Source organism: Artemia franciscana, chromosome 9, assembly GCF_032884065.1.
Source record: "Artemia franciscana chromosome 9, ASM3288406v1, whole genome shotgun sequence".
Lineage (NCBI taxonomy): Eukaryota > Metazoa > Arthropoda > Branchiopoda > Anostraca > Artemiidae > Artemia > Artemia franciscana.
The window spans coordinates 29,037,745-29,059,534 of record NC_088871.1 but is presented as its reverse complement, the minus strand read 5'-3'; the positions used below and the strand labels follow the sequence as shown (position 1 = coordinate 29,059,534).

At 37.1% G+C, this 21,790-nt stretch overlaps 2 protein-coding genes across 2 annotated transcripts in view; both read right to left on the bottom strand.

The window, feature by feature from the left end:
• Positions 1 to 8,650: 8,650 nt before the first annotated feature.
• Positions 8,651 to 9,121, bottom strand: LOC136030801 (craniofacial development protein 2-like). Its single transcript, XM_065709849.1, has one exon. The coding sequence runs from the start codon at positions 9,119 to 9,121 to the stop codon at positions 8,651 to 8,653; it is 471 nt and encodes a 156-aa protein (XP_065565921.1).
• Positions 9,122 to 11,417: 2,296 nt separating this feature from the next.
• Positions 11,418 to 21,790, bottom strand: part of LOC136031240 (uncharacterized) — a 58,310-nt gene continuing 47,937 nt past the window's right edge. The window contains exons 4-5 of the mRNA XM_065710645.1: positions 19,724 to 19,808; positions 11,418 to 11,644 (exon numbers count right to left, since the gene is read on the bottom strand). Coding sequence (XP_065566717.1) covers positions 11,433 to 11,644; positions 19,724 to 19,808 — 297 coding nt within the window. The 3' untranslated portion in view covers positions 11,418 to 11,432. The remainder of the gene's footprint in view (positions 11,645 to 19,723; positions 19,809 to 21,790) is intronic.

The following is a 21,790-nucleotide window of genomic DNA, read 5'->3' as shown; positions in this document are numbered from 1 at the left end:
AGTTTTTATTGGTTTTTACCTTTATGTTAGCTTATTTTTCAGTTTTTTCCTTTTTTTTAGTTTTTTTTTTATTTTTTATTTTTTTTAGTTTTTTACCTTTTTTTAGTTTTTTTAGTTTTTTTAGTTTTTTAGCTTTTTTACTTTTTTTATTAGTTTTTAGTTTTTTTGTAGTTTTTGCCTTTTTTTAGTTTTTTCAGTTTTTTTTTTTAGTTTTTTATTGGTTTTTACCTTTATTTTAGCTTATTTTTCAGTTTTTTCCTTTTTTTAGTTTTTTTTAGTTTTTAGTTTTTTTAGTTTTTTACCTTTTTTTAGTTTTTTTAGTTTTTTTAGTTTTTTAGCTTTTTTATTTTTTTTATTAGTTTTTAGTTTTTTTTGTAGTTTTTGCCTTTTTTTAGTTTTTTTAGTTTTTTAGCTTTTTTATTAGTTTTTAGTTTTTTTTGTAGTTTTTGCCTTTTTTTAGTTTGACAACTTATTTTTATATATATAGATAGTTTTTTTTTTTACTTATGTCCTGGTCGTCATTTATACTCCCTGTGTCCCGGTGCTTTGTTGATTGCTAATCGAACATTCCTTTTGTCCTGGTCGCTTTCTCTTTGAGTGTCGTCATTTATTAGTTTTTTCCTTTTTTTTCTTTTTAGTTTTTTATTGGTTTTTACCTTTATTTTAGCTTATTTTTCAGTTTTTTCCTTTTTTTTAGTTTTTTTTTTATTTTTTATTTTTTTTAGTTTTTTACCTTTTTTTAGTTTTTTTAGTTTTTTAGCTTTTTTACTTTTCTTATTAGTTTTTAGTTTTTTTTTGTAGTTTTTGCCTTTTTTTAGTTTTTTCAGTTTTTTTTCAGTTTTTTTTTTAGTTTTTTATTGGTTTTTACCTTTATAGTTTTTTTTAGTTTTTTAGCTTTTTTATTTTTTTATTAGTTTTTAGTTTTTTTTGTAGTTTTTGCCTTTTTTTAGTTTTTTCAGTTTTGACGTCACCTGATCCAGTTTTTTCAGGTGACGTCACCTGACACATCCATCCATCCATCCACAGACAACTTATTTTTATATATATAGATATAGATATATATATATATATATATATATATATATATATATATATATATAGAAGATATAATCTGGCGTAACAGACTTAGTGTAACAGACATAACACATAAACAACTTATTTTTATATATATACTAGATGGTGTATATTTTATATATATACTAGACCCCAACACCTAGTTGGTGGGGGCGCTTCGCGCCCCCCCCCCAAGCCCCTCCACGCGCGAAAGTCGTTACGCGCCATATTAGTTACGTGCCATTGTAGATGTGTCCCTGTGTACCACCTATGAATATAGATAGATCTATATATATGTTTTGAACTACGTAAAACTTGCGAATATACAACATTCTTGGCTTTCCCATTGTCTGTCCATATAAATAGATTGTCAGGTTTACCAACAATCTATATAGGTATTATAGGTAATGTTTGCCTGAAATCTCCCGCAAGCAACACTAATGTGCTGCCAGAAGGTTTCGAATTCCCTCGCAAATCTTTCAAACATTGATCCAGAGCCTCGAGCGATTTTTTGTGTGCCATTGTGCACTCGTCCCAAATAATAAGTTTACATTGCTGCAATACATTACCCATCCCAGATGATTTGGAAATATTGCACGTGGGAGTTTCTGTAGAATGCAAATTCAGAGGCAATTTCAAAGCGGAGTGAGCAGTTCTTCCACCAGGCAGCAACGTTGCGGCTATTCCGGACGACACAATTGCCAACGCTATATCATTTTTTGATCGAATTGATGCCAGAATTAGTTTTATCACAAACGTTTTACCATTACCTCCTGGCGCATCCAAAAAGAAAATTTCTCCAACGTTGTTATCGACACAATGCATTATCGTATCATAAATGTGTTTTTGTTCTGACGTTAACTTTGAAATGTTATTTTGTAGATACGACAATAGATCACTCGTACTGTAACTTTGTTCACGATCCAATTCTACACATGTCGAAACAGCAGCGGTACGATTAGGTGAAGGCATTCCCAAATCCTGAAGAGGTTTGTTTGTCATACATACGCACAAATCTATCTATATATATAAAAATAAGTTGTCTGTCTGTGTGTCTGTCAGGTGACGTCATGTTTCTGTGTCGGCTGACGTCATGAAGTTAGTTGTAGTCATTTTTGCTATGACGGTGACGTCATTAAAGATATTTAAGACATATATGTTCACGTAGAAATCTATTAATGTTTAAGTTTAAAATGACTGATGAACTTACAATGGCAAAAGCCGATGAAGATGCTCAAAGAGTCTATGCCAAAAAACTTGCTGCTGATAGAGAAAGTCAGAAAAGAAAGCGTGCCGAGGAATCAAAAGAACAGCAAGGAAACAGGCTTGAGGCTGATAGAGAAAGAAAGAACAGAAAGCGTTCCGAGGAACTACCAGAGCAACGCGAAAGCAGACTTGCTTCTAAAAGAGAAAGTGAAAAAAGAAGGCGTGCCGAGGAATCACAAAAACAGCAAGAAATCAGGCTTGCTGCTGATAGAGAAAGTAAGAAAAGAAAGCGTGCCGAGGAATCACAAGAACAGCAAGAAATCAGGCTTGCTGCTGATAGAGAAAGTAAGAAAAGAAAGAGTGCCGAGGAATCAGAGCAACCTGAAAGTTATCGCCTGGCATTCAGGTACAGCCCAGTCGATGATTATAGCTTGAGTAGATGTGTTCAAATCGGGACAATGTCTAAAATTTGTCCCTATTGCAAGGCCTTGAAATTCAATGGTGAAACAATGGGAATGTGTTGCGCCTCAGGAAAAGTTAAACTTCCTCTATTGGCTGCACCACCAGAGCCATTGAAGACTTTCCTTACTGGAATTACGTCAGAATCTAAGCGTTTTTTGTCACAAATGAGAAAATACAACTCATGTTTCCAAATGACGTCGTTTGGAGCCCAAATCGAAAATCCAGATCAATTTATGTCTACTTTCAAAGTAAAAAGGCAAATTTATGATAGAGCAGGGTCCCTTCTACCATTCTCAGGCGAGAATCATAAATTTTTACAATTGTACTTCATCAGTGATAGAAATTCTGAATTGAATGCACGTTGCGAAATTTCTCCAAACGTTGAAAGGACAATCGTTTCCCAATTACAACATCTTTTCCACGAAAATAATAATTTAGTGCGTCTGTTCAAAACAGCCATCGATTTGATGCCTACTGATACGCATAAAATTGTTATTTCCGCTGACAAAACGCCTCCTGGCCAACATGTGCGTAGATACAATGCTCCAACTACCGACGAAGTGGCAATCGTTATGGTCGGTGATCACTTTTTAACCTCGAGATATTATTCTTCATAAGCGAAACGCTCAGTTGTTAAGAATTGCTGAAACTCATCGATGATACGATGCCCTACAATATCCTATCATTTTTTGGGATGGAGCCGACGGCTATCACTTTAATATTAAATTGATGAATCCAGCCACTAACAAAGAAATGAATAAGAAATGCAGTGCAATGCATTATTATTCCTATAGACTAATGATTCGGCAGGATGAAGTCAATTATATTTTAAAATGCCGTCAATTGTTTCACCAATATGTCGTTGATATGTATGCTAAAATTGAATCAGAACATTTGCTATATATCCGCCGGAATCAGACCAAGCTCCGCTCTGAACAATACATTCATTTGCGAGATGCAGTTGTAAATGACGGTAATACCACAAACGTTGGAAGATTAACGATTTTACCTTCGTCATATGCTGGCAGTCCCCGTCATATGCATGAATATGCTCAAGATGCTATTGCGTATGTTCGTCTCTATGGTCGTCCAGATTTATTTATTACATTTACATGTAATCAATCTTGGGACGAGATAGTGCAGCTTTTACTTCAAGGACAATCGGCGGTTCATAGGCATGATATTACGGCCCGTGTCTTCCGGCAAAAGTTGAAACCACTGATAAACTACATAGTAAAATTTGAAGTGTTTGGGTCAGTGCACAAGCACATATACTAATCTGGCTACATAAAAAAATTACTTCGAACGAAATTGATGATGTAATTTCCGCTGAAATACCTGATAAAAATATCGATAAGGGGTTACATGATATTATTGTAAAAAATATGATACATGGACCTTGCGGTGCACTGAACGAAAATTCACCATGCATGGCCAAAGGAAGGTGCACAAAGCAATATCCTCGACTTTTAGTATCCAACACAATTACTGGCAATGATGGTTACCCATAATATAGAAGAAGATTTACTGAAGATGGCGGTAAAACAGCAATATGGCAGTTTTTGGCTTGCAGCCCGAAATCAAAGATTTCGACGAAATCGTACAATATCAGGCTGGAAGATACATAAGCAGTAATGAAGCTGTTTGGCGAATTCTTTCATTTCCGATACATGAACGTAGTCCAACTGTTGTTCACTAAGCGGTACATTTAGAGAATGGTCAGCGTGTTTATTTCTCGGAAACCAACGTGCAACAAAGAGCCCTGAATCCACCGGATACAAAATTAACAGCTTTTTTTTCGCTTTGCAAAAATGATTCTTTTGCAAAAAAAACTGCTGTATACTGAAGTGCCTTCGTAATACACGTGGAATACTAAAAATAAAGTATTTGAACATCAAAAACAGGGTAAGTCAGTCGACGGCCAACCTACCATCTTCAAAGATACCACGATAGGAAGACTCTACACCGTTCACCCCAATCAACATGAATGCTTCTTTCTACGCCTGCTTTTGGTGAATGTACCCGGTCCGATATCCTTTGAGTATTTGAGAACTGTAAACGGTACTATACATGACACTTACCGTAGTGCATGCCAAGCTCTGAATTTATTGGAGAATGACCAACACTGGGATAACTGCATCAATGACGCGTGCGAAACGTCAACCCCAAGTCAAATTCGTGCATTGTTTGGCATCATTTTAACAACTTGCTCTCAATCAGCTCCTACAGAGTTATGGGAAAAATGTAAGTCAAAAATGTCCGAAGATATACTCCATCGAAAACAGTTAGAGACGTCAGATATGACTTTTGATTTTACATCAGAAATTTATAACTATACTTTAGTTATTATAGAAGATTTGTGCGTACGTATGGCAAACAAACCTCTTCAGGATTTGGGAATGCCTTCACCTAACCGTATCGCTGCTGTTTCGACATGTGTAGAATTGGATCGTGAACAAAGTTACAGTACGAGTGATCTATTGTCATATGTACAAAATAACATTTCCAAGTTAACGTCGGAACAAAAAGACATTTATGATACGATAATGCATTGTGTCGATAACAACGTTGGAGAAATTTTCTTTTTGGATGCGCCAGGAGGTACTGATAAAACGTTTGTGATAAAACTGATTCTGGCATCAATTCGATTAAAAAATGATATAGCGTTGGCAATTGCGTCGTCCGGAATAGCCGCAACATTGCTGCCTGGTGGAAGAACTGCTCATTCCGCTTTGAAATTGCCTCTGAATTTGCATTCTACAGAAACTCCAACGTGCAATATTTCCAAATCATCTGGGATGGGTAAAGTATTGCAGCAATGCAAACTTATTATTTGGGATGAGTGCACAATGGCACACAAAAAATCGCTCGAGGCTCTGGATCAATGCTTGAAAGATTTGAGAGGGAAGTCGAAACCCTTTGGCAGCACATTAATATTGCTTGCGGGAGATTTCAGGCAAATATTACCTATAATACCTAGATATACTCCTGCAGATGAAATGAATGCTTGCATGAAAAATTCTAATTTATGGGCACACGTAAAAATATTAAAATTAACTACAAATATGCGTGTCCGATTGCAAAACGATGACTCTGGTCAAACATTTTCAGATCAATTGCTGGCAATTGGAAACGGAAAGCTCCCAGTAGACTCAATTTCAGGACGTATACAACTACCTGCTGATTTCTGTAATTTAGTGACGTGAAAGAAGTGTTTTAGTAATTAAGTGACGTGAGTGAAGTGAAAGAGCGATTCTCGCACCCAAAAATATAGACGTCCACGAAATCAACAATATTGTTTTGACCAAGATTCGAGACCAGGCAGTCCTTTACAAGTCAGTCGACACAGTTTTGGAACCAAATGAAGCGGTTAATTATCCATCTGAATTTTTAAATTCCATAGATCTTTCAGGGTTTCCACCACACGTGCTACAACTAAAAATAGGCGTACCAATAATACTTTTAAGAAATATCAACCCACCAAAGCTTTGGAATGGCACGCGACTTGCCGTAAAAAAAATATCTCGAGGTTAAATTTTTTCATGAATTTCCTATGTTGATCCCGTTATAAATGTTACCAACACTACTACTACTACTACTACTACTACTACTACTACTACTACTACTACTACTACTACTACTACTACTACTACTACTGCTACTACTATTACTACTACTAATACTACTAACAACTCACCACAACACCAAGCCGCTTGAGGCCAACACAGCTACGCACACTCCTTCTCCATCCCAATATTTTCAATACCTCCCTCTTTAATCTCTCCCAAGAAGTTCACATTTCCTTTCAATCTTTGTTTATTGCATCCTCTTACCCCAGACGAGGACAACCTGCTTTCCATTTACCCGTAGACAGTTGGCCGAAAAGGACAATCTTCGGCAATCTGTCATCCTTCATCCGCAGAACGTGTCCTGACCATCTAAACCTTTCTTTCATTATAGCCCTAAAAAGCGGGATTGAACCACATTTTTCGTGCAGCATACTGTTTGAAATACCATCAGTCAGCTGGATACCCAGCACAATCCGAAGGTAATTTCTCTGGAAAATTTATAGTAAATCTTCATCAAATTTTCGGAGCTCCCATGCCTCAGAGCCATATTTGACCACTGTCATCACTGTACCTTCCAATATTCTAATCTTGGTTTGCACAATTATCTTCATATTCTTCCTAACTTTTTTTTAATTGTGAAAAAACATCCTGAGCCTTGGCTATTCTATTTTTAATATTTTCACTGATCCCCCCCGTCTTTACTAATAAGACTACCAAGGTAATTGAAGCTGCCCACCTGATCAATCTTTTCGTTATCCAACGTCACCTTTTCATCTTCACTTATTACTAGCGTTAGTGACTTAGACTTCTTAACATTAATTTTCAAACCTATTCTAGCACTTTGAACTCGCAAAACCTCTATGAGTTTGTTGATTTTGCTCATACTTTCATCTAAGATGCTTAAATCATCAGCATAATTTAAGTCCAGGAGAGTTTTTCCTCCCCATTTGATTCCGTGGTCTCCCATTGTCTTCCCCCTGCTCCTTGAGACAAAGTCCATCAAAATGATCCATATAATAGGGGATAGGACACAACCCTGTATAACTCCTGATTTAATACAAAACCAGCTTCTAACCTCATTTCATGCCTTAATTTTCGTAAATAGCACCAATCACTTTAATATATTTGTCTGGTTTACAATATAAGGATCAGACTTTTGCTAAAGCTCTTCTATAACAAAGTTGACCGCTAGCTCATAATGTGTGAAACTGAGGAGAAAAGATGTTTGACAACTACAGCACTTCTCAATGATTAACCTAAGAGTAAACATTTGGTCGACATATCCTCTACCTTTCCTAAAACCGCACGGTTCTTCTCTTAAAACTTCGTCTACAGCATCTCTCAGTCTCAAAAGTATCATATTACTAAGTAATTTGCTACCTAAAGAGGCCAGAATAATGTCTCAATAACTACGACACTCACTCTTATCACCTTTCTTATAACTAAGGCTTTCGTAAAATCGTTAGGCAATTTGACTTAAAAAAAAAATATACTCATAATCTTCAGTAATTTATTTCTAACTTCAGAGCCATCATATTTAAGAAACTTATTTACCACGCTATGAGTATCTGGAGCCTTGTCATTTTGTAATCCTTTTAGTACTGTCGCTAATTCTTCCTCACAAAACAAATCTTCCTTCACATCCAAGGTATCACAAACTTTTTCATTTTTCTCTATATCTTTTCCTCGAACTGAATCTCGGTTTAACAGTTTCTCAAAATATTCCAACCATCTCTGTTTGACTTATTCCTTATCACTAATTATGGCTCTGTTCCTATCTTTAACGTGGAAAAGTCCGGATTGACTACTCCCTCTCAATTTATTAACATGCCAGTACAATATTTTACTATTATGCCGTCTAGCTACATCTTCCAGATCCTAGGTAATTTTATACATGACCTCCACTTCACAGCTCCTTAGTTCATATTTTAATACTATCTCCACTTTCTTTACATTCCTTTTGTTTTCATATGATCTATCGCTCAGATAATTCTTGTACAAATCCCTTCTCCTCTCAATTAAACATAAAGCTTTTACCCTAATATTCATAGCTGCAGTCTTAACTTTCTTCCGTAAGAAACCATCATTAACTTCACAAGTTGTTTTTTTAAAATTATTCCAACCATCTTCCACATTGTCAAATTTGAGACTCTCAAGTAAAGTGTTCCTGGAAGGTTTCTGTAAAATTCTCATCCTAAGGTCTACCAACATCAAAACTTCCCGGGAGGTAGATACCCTTCAAAGTTTCAGCTTTAGATTAACCCTAGACACTACTAGATAGTGATCTTTACTTTTAACATCAATAACAACACTCCTATATACCCTAGTATCTTGTATTTATCCTGCCAGTCTTTGGTTTACTATAGGCTAACGTAACCAATAAGGTTTGCCTTACCATCACGCGAGTACCATTTCAACTTATGGGCCATTTTATATCCAAATACCGCATTGGTTATAACTAGATTATTATACCTACGAAATTTCAAAAGTCTGTAGCCATTACTTTTTTCTTCTCCTAAACCAAATTTACCTAGGCCAGGGTACCATCTATCCCTATTTCTACCGACCTGTGCGTCGAAATCTCCTAGTAAAAACACGATATTTATACCTGGGACCCCGTCTATTTGCTCCTGTAACTGTAAGTAAAATTCATCTGAGTCACTAGTATCTCCGTCACTCGGTTCAACAGGGGCATATACTACTATAACTGATACCCTGAATTTTTTAGTCATAAAATGAGCAACTCGTTTTTTGTTACTAATACCTAACCAGTCTAAACAAGATTTAGCACCTCCCTTAATCATCATGAGTTCCCTGTCGATGTACCCCATCCTTCCTCTCTGAGTAAACAAATTCGATATCACCTAATTTCACGCTTCCTACCCCTGAGATATGAGTCTCTGAAACCCCTAATAAGTCCAGTTCGATTCAATCGAGTTCGTCAGTAAAATGTCAATACAATAGTCTTTTTTTGTCGCCGTAACATTCGAAGTTCCAACTTTCATGTTATTTAAATCATCAAAACTATTTTGGCCTCAGGAAAAGCATTGAACCCGGATACCAGTGCACGACGGGGATCAAGATGTCTTCTGAAGTCTACACCGAAGTGCTTAAGCCGGCCTAGAATCGGATAGTAAGAAGTCCCTAGGACCTCCAGTACGAATGGAGGCTTTGCGGAATCCCGGGCCCATTTTGGTCACAACATGGTTTTCAGCACTTGGTGATGCTCTTCTATCAACAAGAATCGAAATCCTGCACAAACAGTACCAAGCCTATTACCTCCGACTCATTATAAATTCATACCTACAAATATTATGCTACTACAGGGAGGCAGCCCATAGTAAATGAATTAGCTAGGAAAAGGTTTTTCAGCCCGAAAACGCCCGTCAAAACAGACGAAGCCCAGAAGAATTATGCATTAATGAGAATCCCTTGTGAATGCTCTACTAATTTCACCTATTACTGAGAGAAGGTTTGTAACTCACGGGACGTATGGACACGTCGGTAGGCCTTTCCTCCTCCAACTGTATTTACGGCCCCGGGCAAGGGTACGCAAGTTTCTATTATGAACCCCCCAGGGACATGGTCCCCCCCTCCTATGGAGGTATCCTACATATCTGTAGGGCGTTCCCCTAACACCCCCTGGGGACGCGCTGAATGGCCTGGAGAAGGCCCCTAAAGAGCAGTAGACTCAAAAAGCTTTTTTTTGAAAAGAACTTAGGTGATCATATTTATATGTTTGTTTCGGAGGGCTAATCAAGAAAGCCCTTTAGCTGATTCGATGGCAAGCAGTCCCCTAGCTGAGAGCCACATGAGTCTGGGGACAGTTAAACAAATCATCTCATTGTAATATCTAAATTTCAGACGCCAGATGAGGCGGGAAACACTTCGATATATGCCATGATATATATAGCCATGATATCTATCGCAGTAATATACGGTTATACAAGAAGAAATTAATAGGATGAATAATACACTGTTATTGTTACTGATTTGGGTAATCATAACACAAGACTTCTGAAAACTGATAATAACAAACATTCGAAATAATTAAAATCCAGACACATTTTTCAGCATCTGAGAAAAAATCGCATCCGAAATTTAGCATCTGAAATTCATCTTAACTTTTCCTTTTAAAATCCCAGGAAATCTTCAAGCTTCGTATCCTACATCACCAGCAAACGCATTCGATTTTACAGAAATTTCTTGTCTGGAGAGCATCTTCCTCCATCGGCTGGACTTGGGTCAAAGGCCAAATTTCCGAGAAGTACAGCATAACACTGCCTAGAGCCGCAGAGTAGATACGTGTTCTGGTGAGGTGGTTAATCTGGATTTGTGAAATATTTAAGCGTGTCAATGAGCATCTATGGCGTTTCTTTTCACCACCAACCGGTTGTTTTATTCATTTTCTAGTTTTTTTTTTTCTAGTCTAGTTCTAGACCTTCTTGTTTATCCGTTATAAAAAAAATTGTTTGTTTAAATAAAGTTTGTTTGTTATAGTTTTGTATTATTACTGGCTTCACAGCTCCATCACAGGTGATGATATGCCGCTTTGGTTCTGTTGCTCATTTGGAAGTCATTTCAAAGCCACCTAGCGCACTCTTTAATGACACCCAAAATGAGCGGAGTTAAACTGCTTCGTTCATAAAGAATCATACTTATAAATCCTATCTTAAATTTAATCACTCATGGATGGTAAAGTGATTTTTGATGTTTAATTCAATTTAACTGTTGCTTCCCTTCAGGTAATCACGAATACTGAATTATTAAACATGTGTATCCTACATAGATGGCAATAGGGGTCTTATCTTGCAATAAAACTGCTAGAATCCTTAATTTTACTGTTTTGAATGATGTGCGGTTTTAGCGTGTTTTTTTCTTGGACAATGGGAACTGACGCTTTTATAATAATTTCTTTTCTTAGACATAATTCCCTTTAAAACTGGGTCCTGAATTTGGAGGATAAGAGTATATACATAACCCTTTGACGTAAAAGTGACTGGCTAAAAAAATTCCAGAACTGGGAAAGTAGTCACAAAGTAGTCTGAAATACCGAAACAATATTTAATTCCCCTCTTAGAACTCCGTCTACATTAAGATATTATAAAAATTTATTTGGCAGTTTTACCCATATTTGAGCCTTTATTGCAACGCATACTTACGTTTTCCGTAAAGTAACGATGCTGAATGATAGTCGTCAGATTTAAGAGCTTCATTAAGCTGTTCTTCAATCACTTCTCTGCTTACAGGTATCATCATCTGAGCAAGCTTCCTAAATTGACGAGCCCCTTCGTCATTACCAATTATTTCATAGAGACTGGCAAGAAGAGTGTACAACTCATGAGACTTGGGAGCTGGAAAGATAGAAAGAAGTTGAAGTACACACACATGTCTGCAATACGAATCAACCCCATCAGCAAATCTTAAACAAGGTGCAGAATGTTAAATATTAATAATAGTATCATTCTTTTTAGAATGGAACTAATATACTTTATTTGCTTAAATTGCTAAAACCAAGGATAAGAACGCCAAATATACACAAAAAGAGAAGAGAGTTCAACAAAACCGAGCAGTAGCCTTTAGCAACAGCTAATAATAAAATAGTTAATGGTATGACTTGGGAGTGTTGAAAAGTTTTTAGTTTTAGTATTCTCGGCATGGGGGATACCAAAGAGCTACCTTGTCCCGCTTTAAGGGGTTTCACTTCAGGTATAATTTTGTTCGGTTAAACCCACGTACGTAAATCCCAATTGTAACTCAACTGTCTGGCCTGGTAGTCGAAGATGGTTTAAATTTATACCAAAACGTGGTATTAACTATTGGAAGTAATACTAAATCCAAGACTTCCCAGGCAGTTTTAAGCAGTAGGTGTAACCCTATAATTATTGCCTACAGAATTCTCATTTGGATAGTATTGCCAGCTACTCTTATACCGGTAGCTTACACTTTTTATGTAACCCACAACCCTTACTGATAAAAACTTATGGATAGACCATTTCTTGCGCCCAATCAAGCCCATATAAAGAAATACCAAGAAACAATCTCCAGGCGTTAGTTACTTATAATAAATGTTATTCGATAAAAAAAAAAAAATGCAGCAAAAAAGGACAAGGACTGGAACTGTATAAAAAGTAACTTCGGGATTCTTCCAAGCTTTTTTCGACTGTGAAAAAACGCTCTGGGTCTTGGCTATTCCACTTTATACATCTTCGCTACATCCTCCATCTGTACTAACAATATTGCCTAAGGAAGTGAAGCTATTCACTTGTTCGGTCTTCTCGTTACAGAAGATCGCCTCTTCATTTCATTCAATTTCAGTCTAAGTTTTCTTAATATTGATCTTCTTAGCACTGATCACTTTAATGTATTCATCTGATATACCATACACAAATAGGGCCTTCACTAAAGCTCTTTTATGGGCTGAACCCAATGCTTTTTCATAGTCTTAAAACTAAGAACCAAAGGGGCCTGGTGATTCTAACATTTCTCAATTATTAACACACTTTTCTTAAAACTATATCTACAGGATCTCTTAGTCTATTGCGTATGCCACCTAATGTCTCTATAATACATAAGAAATTGTCTGGATTTATCTTTGTTATGAGCTTGAATTATTTAGCCATTTTAATTCTAGTTCGTCTTATAGTCCATTTGCCCATTCACAATGATTTATGTTATTTAAAAGTTTGTGTAAATTATTAATTTTTAAACCTTCCCATTTTAGGTTTAATTTATTCGTTGAAGTAATTTCTGTTCGTTGTAAGTTTGAATTATTGCAAGAATTTAATCCTACTCGTCACTTTTCTGGAAACCTTTTCTACTCGTCACTTTTCCAGAACCTTTTCTGGAAAATTTTTTAAAAATTAATCAATAAGCAGTCACATAATACCATATAAGTTACTGCTGCCGGCATGTTATAGAGTGTTAAGAGAACCCAAAATTCCTAAGAAACAAGTCTCAGCCTAGTCATGTTTATTATATCATAGGCAGTACAATACTACTCTTAAAGTAAAGGGCGAAGTGGCATCAACTTATTATTATTTTTTTAATAATAATCCGGGGGGAATGAGCCCCGAGAAATTAAAAATTCTAGTGCCCTTTTAAGAGTCGAAAGGAATTGGAGGGCATCCAACCGCCTGCATACCCTTCTAGCGACCCCTTCCCCCGCAATCCCCAAGACATTAAGCTGAACGGTTAGAGAATGTTTAGGGGATACGAACTAATCAAAAGACTTTCTGTGCATCCATGTAGACAAAAGGACACATCTGCAAAATCTTAGCAACGGCTACAGTAAGCAAGTAAGTAATTTTACTGCCCAAAAATTCGCACAGAATTAAAACAGAGTATAACAAAGAAAAAAAAAGAGAAAAGTCACACTAGAGAACACCACCAAACGTATTTACACATTATGTAAATTAGCAAAACTACTTGTACAGGATGTCTAGTCATGGGTTCGCTCTTCCCTTAGCGTTTTTCAGAAAATTCTCGGCGATACGGTAACAGGGATTGTTAGATCGGATACACCATAATTACCCATGATATAGGAGTTACTTGTCCATGGTGGAAGTCTCAGAAGGAACTTGGATAATCGAAAAAACAGAACTCTCACTTTTGCACACTGAGCGGACGACAGGCATTTCCAAAAAGGTGCTACGTAAAGTACATGTGAAAGGGCAATAGCATTATACAGCGACGTAAGATATTTACGGCAGAACCGATGTCTGTTACCAATAATTGCCCTGTACGCAATCCAGACTTTCACTTCTACGTGGTGCACAAGCACCGTCCAGGTGGATTGGAGGCTTCGGCCGATGGGTAAACCAAGGTGAGTAATACTCTCAGATGGCTTCACAACTGAATTGCCCACAGGGATTTTTTCGTTGCAGTGCTGCGCATTGAAAAACAAGACGGCAGACTTTTACACATCAAACGACAATCCTACGTTATTGTATTCCCTATTCAACACATCAAAATTCTTCGATAACCAATCGGCAGACCTGTTCAAATTATGTAAGTCGTCAGAATACGTCATCAACGAAACATCAATCCCTTTTGAAACACAAAACTTAGCTACTCGGGCTTGCGCCGGCAGAACACTATTGTTGTACAAATTCAGAGATACAACCAAACTTTACCTGACTCCTTTACGGACCGGCAAAACAGCAGATTCGACCGGATTTGAGGGTATTGTGAATTGCGCTCTAAGGTTACTGTACATATAATATAATACTCTGACAATACACAAATATAGCCCTTGTTTTGTACGCATCTAGAAAGATCTGCGCGTGCACCGACGAGTCGAAAGCCAAGCTCACATCAAAAGAGCCAATAATTAGTAGATCACCCGTTGCCTCAGAATCAGACAAAATAGCAGCAAGGGCGAGCAGAAGGTCAGCGCAACCGAGCCCTAACGTAAAACCAAACTGGCGGTTTGGTATTTGGCAACAGTGTCAAACATTTAACAATATAAGCATTTCTAGAACCTTGCATAAAACTGATGACACTGTAATTGGGCGATACGAGGAGCATATGTTAGATGACTTCCCTTTTTTCATGATGGGCGTAAGTTCCCTTGTACAGAAAACATCGGTACAAAACCAACTACAAGTATGACCTGGTATAATAATGCTGACATTCCATACAAAACCATTCACAAGGTGAAGTGCACACAAACCGTCAACTCCGCGCGATTTTTTTTTCTTTTTCAGCCTCAAGGCATTCGCAATTGCGTTCGAAACAGATACGGTCCAGTCTGGAAAACTCGAGTTTGATAGCACAGATTGAAGTGTTAAGTTGGTGTTAACACCTTTGGTAAAGGTATTAAGTTGAAACTGTCGGGGTCTGTTTAGGGTATCGTGAAATCAACTCTATGTGTATCGTGACTGTCACAATGGCGTATCGACAATACCTCAGGGACGGCTAACGGCATTCAGTTCAAAATTCCAGGTAATTTTGAGGGCCATGTTATACAAATTCAAGAAGTACCATGCGCATCCATATTTTCAAAGGGTTCATCAGCAATATACCAGGAACGAACAAGGATATCAGTTTGAAACTTTCAGGGAATAATGAGGGGCATACTGAACTAATTAAAATACATAATGTATATCCAGGTTGTCAAAAGGGCGCAACTGCAATCTTTTACCAGCAACCAAGCGTATTTAGCAGAGATTTTCAAGGAGCTTAGAGGAGAGCGTTGACAAAAACCAACAGAAACAATGTGCATATGGGTTGTCAAAAGGGCGGATCTGCAATATCTCAAGTTTATAAGACCATACTGCCTTTCCATGACGAAAGTATAACAGTTCAAAATAGGGATAAATCCTTTTAATCGACAGTGAACAGATATGAAATTTTTAACTGGGTATTTCGAACACATATACAGTGTTCATCATCAGAAGTAAAACGAGTTTTACTGCTGATGACGAACACTGTATGTTTGTCCGAAATATAAAGTTAACAATAGCGAAGAGCTCATATGGCACTTGTGACGAGGTCGGAAGAGCAAAGAGCTCATATGGCATGAGCCCTAGCAAAATTTTAAGAATCAATAGATTACTTTAAAAGGAAAATCAGACGCTTAATGCCGGTTGGGATTAAAAATGAGAGCTCTGAGTCACGAGGTCCGTCTAAATGTCAAAATTGATTAAGATACGATCACCCAATCGTAAGATAAAACCACCTCAATTATTCTAAGTTTTCCTCTCCCTTCATCCCCCCAGATGGTCGAATAAGGGAAAATGACTTTATCAAGTCAATTTGTACAGCTCCCTGACACACTTGCCAATTTTCATCGTCCTAGCACGTGCAGAAGCACCAAACTCGCCAACGCACTGAATCCCACCCCCTAACTCCCCCAAAGAGAGCGGATCCAGTTCGGTTACGTCAATCATGAATCTACGACGTTTATAAGCGTTTTCCAAGATTTCCGGTTTCCCCCTCCAACTCTTCCAATTTCAAAAGATCTGGTCGGGATTTCAAATAAGAGCTCTCAGACATGAGTTCTTTCTAAATATCAAATTTTATTAAGATCCAATCACCCGTTCTTAACTTAAAAATGCCTCGATTTTTCTAATTTTTCCCAATTAACAACCTGCAGCTCCCCCAAAGAGAACGGGTCCGTTCCGATTATTTCAATCACGTATCTATAACTTGTGCTTATTCTTCCCATCAAGTTTCATCCCGATCTCTCCACTCTAAGCGTTTTCCAAGATTTTCGGTTTCCAACATTTCCAGTTTCCCCCTCCAACTCCCCCCAATGTCACTGGATCTGCTCGGGATTTAAAATGAGAGTTCGAAAGCACAAGATCCTTTTAAATACCATATTTCATTAAGATCTCATAACCCGTTGGTAAGTTGCAAATACCTATTTTTTTCTAATTTATCCGAATTACCCCCCCCCCCCCAACTCCACCAAAGAGAGTGGATACGGTCCGATTATTTCAGTCACTTATCTTGGACTTGTGCTCATTCTTCCCACCAAGTTTCATCCTGATCTCTCCGCTTTAAGCGTTTTCCGAGATTTCCAGTCCCCCCCCCAATGACACTGGATCCGATCAGGATTTAAAATATGAAATCTAAGGTACAAGGCCCCTCTAAACATGAAATTTCATAAAGATCCGATCATTCCTTCGTAAGTTAAAAAATACCTCTTTTTTAATGTTTTAGAATTAACCCTTCCCCCCCCCCAACTCCCTCAAAGAGAGCGGATCCGCACCGGTTATTTCAATAACGTATCTTCGACTTATGCTTATTTTTCCCACCAAGTTTCATCCCGATCCCTCACTCTAACCGTTTTCCAAAATTTTAGGTTCCCTCCTCCCAACTCCCCTCAGCATCACTGGATCTGGTCGGGATTTAAAACAAGAGCTGTGACACATGATTTCCTTCCAAACATCAAATTTCATTAAGATCTGATTACTCCTTCGTAAGTTAAAAATAGCTCATTTTTTCTAATTTTTCAGAATTACCCCCCCCCCCAACTCCCCCAAAGGAAGAGGATCCGTTCCAATCATGCCAATCACGTATCTAGGACTTGTGATTATTTTTCCCACCAAGTTTCATCCCGATCACTCGGCTCTAAGCGTTTTCCAAGATTTTAGGCTCTCCCCCCCCCCAACTTCCCCAATGTCACAGGATACGGTCGAGATTTAATATAAGAGCTCTGAGACACAATATCTTCGAAACATCAAATTTCAATAAGATCCGATCACTCCTTCATAAGCTAAAAATGCCTCATTTTCCTAATTTTTCAGAATTACCCCCTCCCCCCAACTCCCCCAAAGAGAGCGGACCTGTTCTGGTTACGTCAATCACGTATCTAGGACTTGTGCTTAATTTTCTCGCCAAATTTAATCCTGACTCCTCCCCTCTAAGCGTTTTCCAGGATTTTAGGTTTCCCCACCCCAACTCCCCCCAATGTCACCCAATCCGGTAGGGATTTAAAATGAGAGCTCTGAGACACGATATCTTTCCCAACATCAAATTTCATTAAGATCCGATCACCCGTTCGCAAGTTACAAATACCTCATTTTTAGTAATTTTTCCGATTTAACCGTCCCCCCACTCCCCTCCAGATGGTAGAATTGGGGAAACGACTATTGAATTTTTAATTTAATCTTGTCTGGTTCCTGATACACCTGCCAAAAATTTCATCACCCTAGCTTACCTGGAAGTGCCTAAAGTAGCAAAACCGGGACAGACAGACCGACAGAATTTGCGATATGTCACTTGGTTAATACCAAGTGCCATAAATATTTTACATCTGTTCACTGTCGATTAAAAGGTTTCATCCCTATTTTGAACTGATATCTCAGGAACAGTTAGGTTTTTTTTTATCAGCTCAAAATTTCAAATCATAAAGCCACCTCAATTCGCGTTTCACAACCAAGGGAACATCACCCGGAAGCAAGTCTGCTTGCTTTAATTCTCAACGGCTTGTTTTATTTTTAAACAGCCATTTAGAACTCTTTTTCATAAATGAGCTCAAAATACATTAATTTAAACAAACAAGCAATTAAAGCAAAATATATGAGAATAAGTTCATTTAATGGTCGATCACTATTCGTCAATATATGTTAGAATTTATAATATAACGGAGGTTAGGGTCGCTTCATATACCAAGAGTTCTTAAAATTTCTTTAAAAGTTCTTAAAGGAGTTTGCTATTAAAATTTCCTTTGGAATTTTGGGCGAAATGTAAAAAGTCATCCAAAATCCTAATTTTAAGCACAATAGCCAAAATAAACTTAAGAAGTATTCCTTTGTTTAACAAATAGAAGAAAATAATGTCAATTAAAAATGAATTGAAAAACAATCAAAAAAAGAAGCTTTTCAAATAAAAGTAAAGAGCAACACCAAACCAAAGACGAGCACTTACTCAGACTTAAAAATAAATTCAAATAATAATTCAAGCTTGAGACAAATATAAGTAACTATCACGGAGTAAATGAAATCCAAAACAAAGAAAAATTTTAATGAATAATCAAGTCGATTTTAAAACGAATAGAAACTACCACAAACAGGAGTAGGGTTAACGCCTTTAAACGTCCTAAGGACAGAGCTTTTTTCACTCTACTGAACACAAAATATAGTTTAAAAGTGTTCTGTTTTATAACGCCGATAAATCTGAAATTGCTGAGACTTTCAGGAATAAATATCCTTATATATTTAACAGTCAGTCTAATTTCATTAGTTCTTTTCATTAATCTTTGTTTTTATAGCGATTTTCTATTTGTTTTGTTGAGGTTATTACAAACAAAGACACACTGCCCCAAACAACAACTGTTTTCAGTAAAGCACAAATGATGCTCTGTCCTTTAGAAACATTAGGGGGCACTAGCTCTGCTTGCTTTTATGATAATTTCTGTTCGTTATAAGTTTGACTTGATTATTGATTTTATTTTCTGTTCGTTTTGGGTCTCATTTATTCACTGAGTGATTCTGTTTGTATAAATTTGGGTTATTAGCTGGTTTTGCTTCTGCTCGTCTTTGAATAAAGCAGCTTTCTACTTTTTATTAAAAAACTTCATTTTGAGAAGTTTCTGAAATTAAAACTAGTAAAAGGGCGGGCTTTGTCGACTTCATCAGGTTTTCGTATCTCATCTTGCTGGCTATTGCCTAAAGTTAAGCCCCTCCGCTTACTTCACTCGACAATGAGCCCCTCAGGCCTCCCAACGAGTTTTATTATGACATCAAGTTTTTGGTTTTATCTCGGTTTTCTTTTTCCTTTTTTATTGTTTTTTTTTCTATTATTCTCATGGTACGAAAATTATACTGCATTAATTTTATTTTTAAAGCTTGATTAGTTTAGCTTATTCCTAAGTATCTAAATATACATACACACATGCATAGGTAACTAGAGAACTACACACACAAACAATTTTATTAATATAGAGAACAAATAGTGGTTAAAAACAATAGAACAAACTGTACCTTGTTTTATTAGAGCTAGGCATGTCTTAATCGCCTCTGCATACTTTTTTTCCGCTTTCAGAATTCTGGCATGAGCAAGCACATTCTGCAAAAGAAAGTTGAATAAAACATTTTGTTAGGTGATATATATCCCTGTTATACTAACCCTAACTTTCTGGTAATTTTTATTCTAATGAAGATATCAATCCTATCTAATTAAGAAGGTTTTGTTTTGCTAACAATTTCAAATTGTTTCTATGTGAGGTGCAGTTTTTCAATTAAGAAGTTATAAAGAGTGAGGATTAATGTAGTTTTTCCATTAAGGAGTAATAACTACCGCTACTATTATTGCTAATATCAATTTCTATCCGCTTAAAGCTTATATTACAAAAGGAGAAATGGTCCGTTCTCGGTCCATTAATACTCCAGTGAACAAGAGAAAAAAGCCAAAAAAATATTTTAATATACATATATATATATATATATATATATATAATTGCATCCCCTCCACTTTGCGGACCCAAAATGGTCCAAAAGAACTTTTTTATATCGATTGGCCTGCAAGTTTTTAGAAGAGCTGCTTAAACTAAGTTTACCAAATATTTTGCTTGGAAAGAGAAGGGTATTGCGGGGCCTAGAAATGGGCGAAAAATTTTGTTGTTCCTGATCACTTCAAACTATAGCCTTAAGTCCATGGGAGAAAAGGAACTTATTATAAAAAAAAAAAAATAATATAATTTGGCGGTACAATATCCGCCAAAATGCGAAAAAAAGCTGAATTTCCTATGGCTAAAAAATTATATCCTAAAGTCCTTGAGTCAAGAGGATCCCAGTACAAAAGAGAAAAAGAGTCACAAGAGAAACTATGCGTTCCCCCGACAAGCTGTCAAAAGACATATTTTCTCTAACAACTAAACCTGAAATTTCTAGGTCAAGGAAACTCTCATAAACAAAAACAAAAATAACCGAGTCCGTTGACTTCTTAATGAAAATCAAGTTGTCATAAAGCCATGGCTAATTGGAGAAAAAGCCAAGACGGTTAATCTGAGTAAGAGGCAAAGTTGGCACTTTTCCAGGATTGTATAAAAATGATGTCATTTTCCCCTGTTGATAGATAGACTATCATTCATCCATCCTAGGACAGAACTAAGGTAGATAGTCATAGAACTAAGGGATAATCGAGATTTATGTTTCAATTCATGACGGACAATGTCCACTGGACTTGTGCAAAACTAAAGTATTGTATGCAAAAGTAAAGTATAGTAAAGAATACGGCATTGGATTTTACATTCCCTGCCGATCGTGCTGATCTCCGTTTTTTTCCCTTCAGCTAGGAAGTGCAATGGGAGGTTGGAGGCCAACCGTCTGTGCTTTTGCACACCCTTCTTGTTTATTTTCCTAAGATTTCTCCGGGTACCCAGTTAGAGCTGGGTCAACTCTGGCTGAGCTTACAGAGTCACGCCACTGACCCCCGTCCCAAACCAAATAACTGGGAACACTAGGATTCGAACCCTCACCGTCTCAGAAAAAGGATCTTACATCTAGCGCACCAATCCACTCGGCTAGGACGGCCACTGTCCAAGCCCCATAGCAAAACAGGGGATTGAATTTGCTTTAAAGGCCCCAAAAAGCTGGAACCAAAAAACATTTTTTTCGATTGCTTGAAACTTGTATCAGAAATTCCTTGGATCAAAATGAACATTATTTACAGGAAAAAAAATCACTTTGCTACAAAACAGGGCCATAAAAATCCCAATAACTTTTTTTTCTAAACAACTTAAAAACTTGAAATCTTAAATCCCTGACCAAATGCGCCCTAATTTAGAAGCCAATTTTCCTTTGGTGGCACGAAAAGCCTCACAATTGCAGTCCGAAAACTCCTTTTTTTTCCCGATTGGTTTAAAACTTTCAAGAATCGGTGCCAGAGCTAAGGGGGACTACAAATCGTTTGCAGGAAGAGGGTTTTAAAAGACTCGGAAATAGGCTGAAGACTTTGCTGTCTCTAATCAGCTCGAGGCTTTTAGCCCCAAGTACCAAGGTAAAGAAGAATCTAATAAAAATTAGGACAATTCCCTTTCAAAAATGGGG

Excerpts from the sequence above, each read along its gene's own strand:
- LOC136030801 (XM_065709849.1), bottom strand. The coding sequence starts at position 9,121 with ATGGGGTACATCGACAGGGAACTCATGATGATTAAGGGAGGTGCTAAA.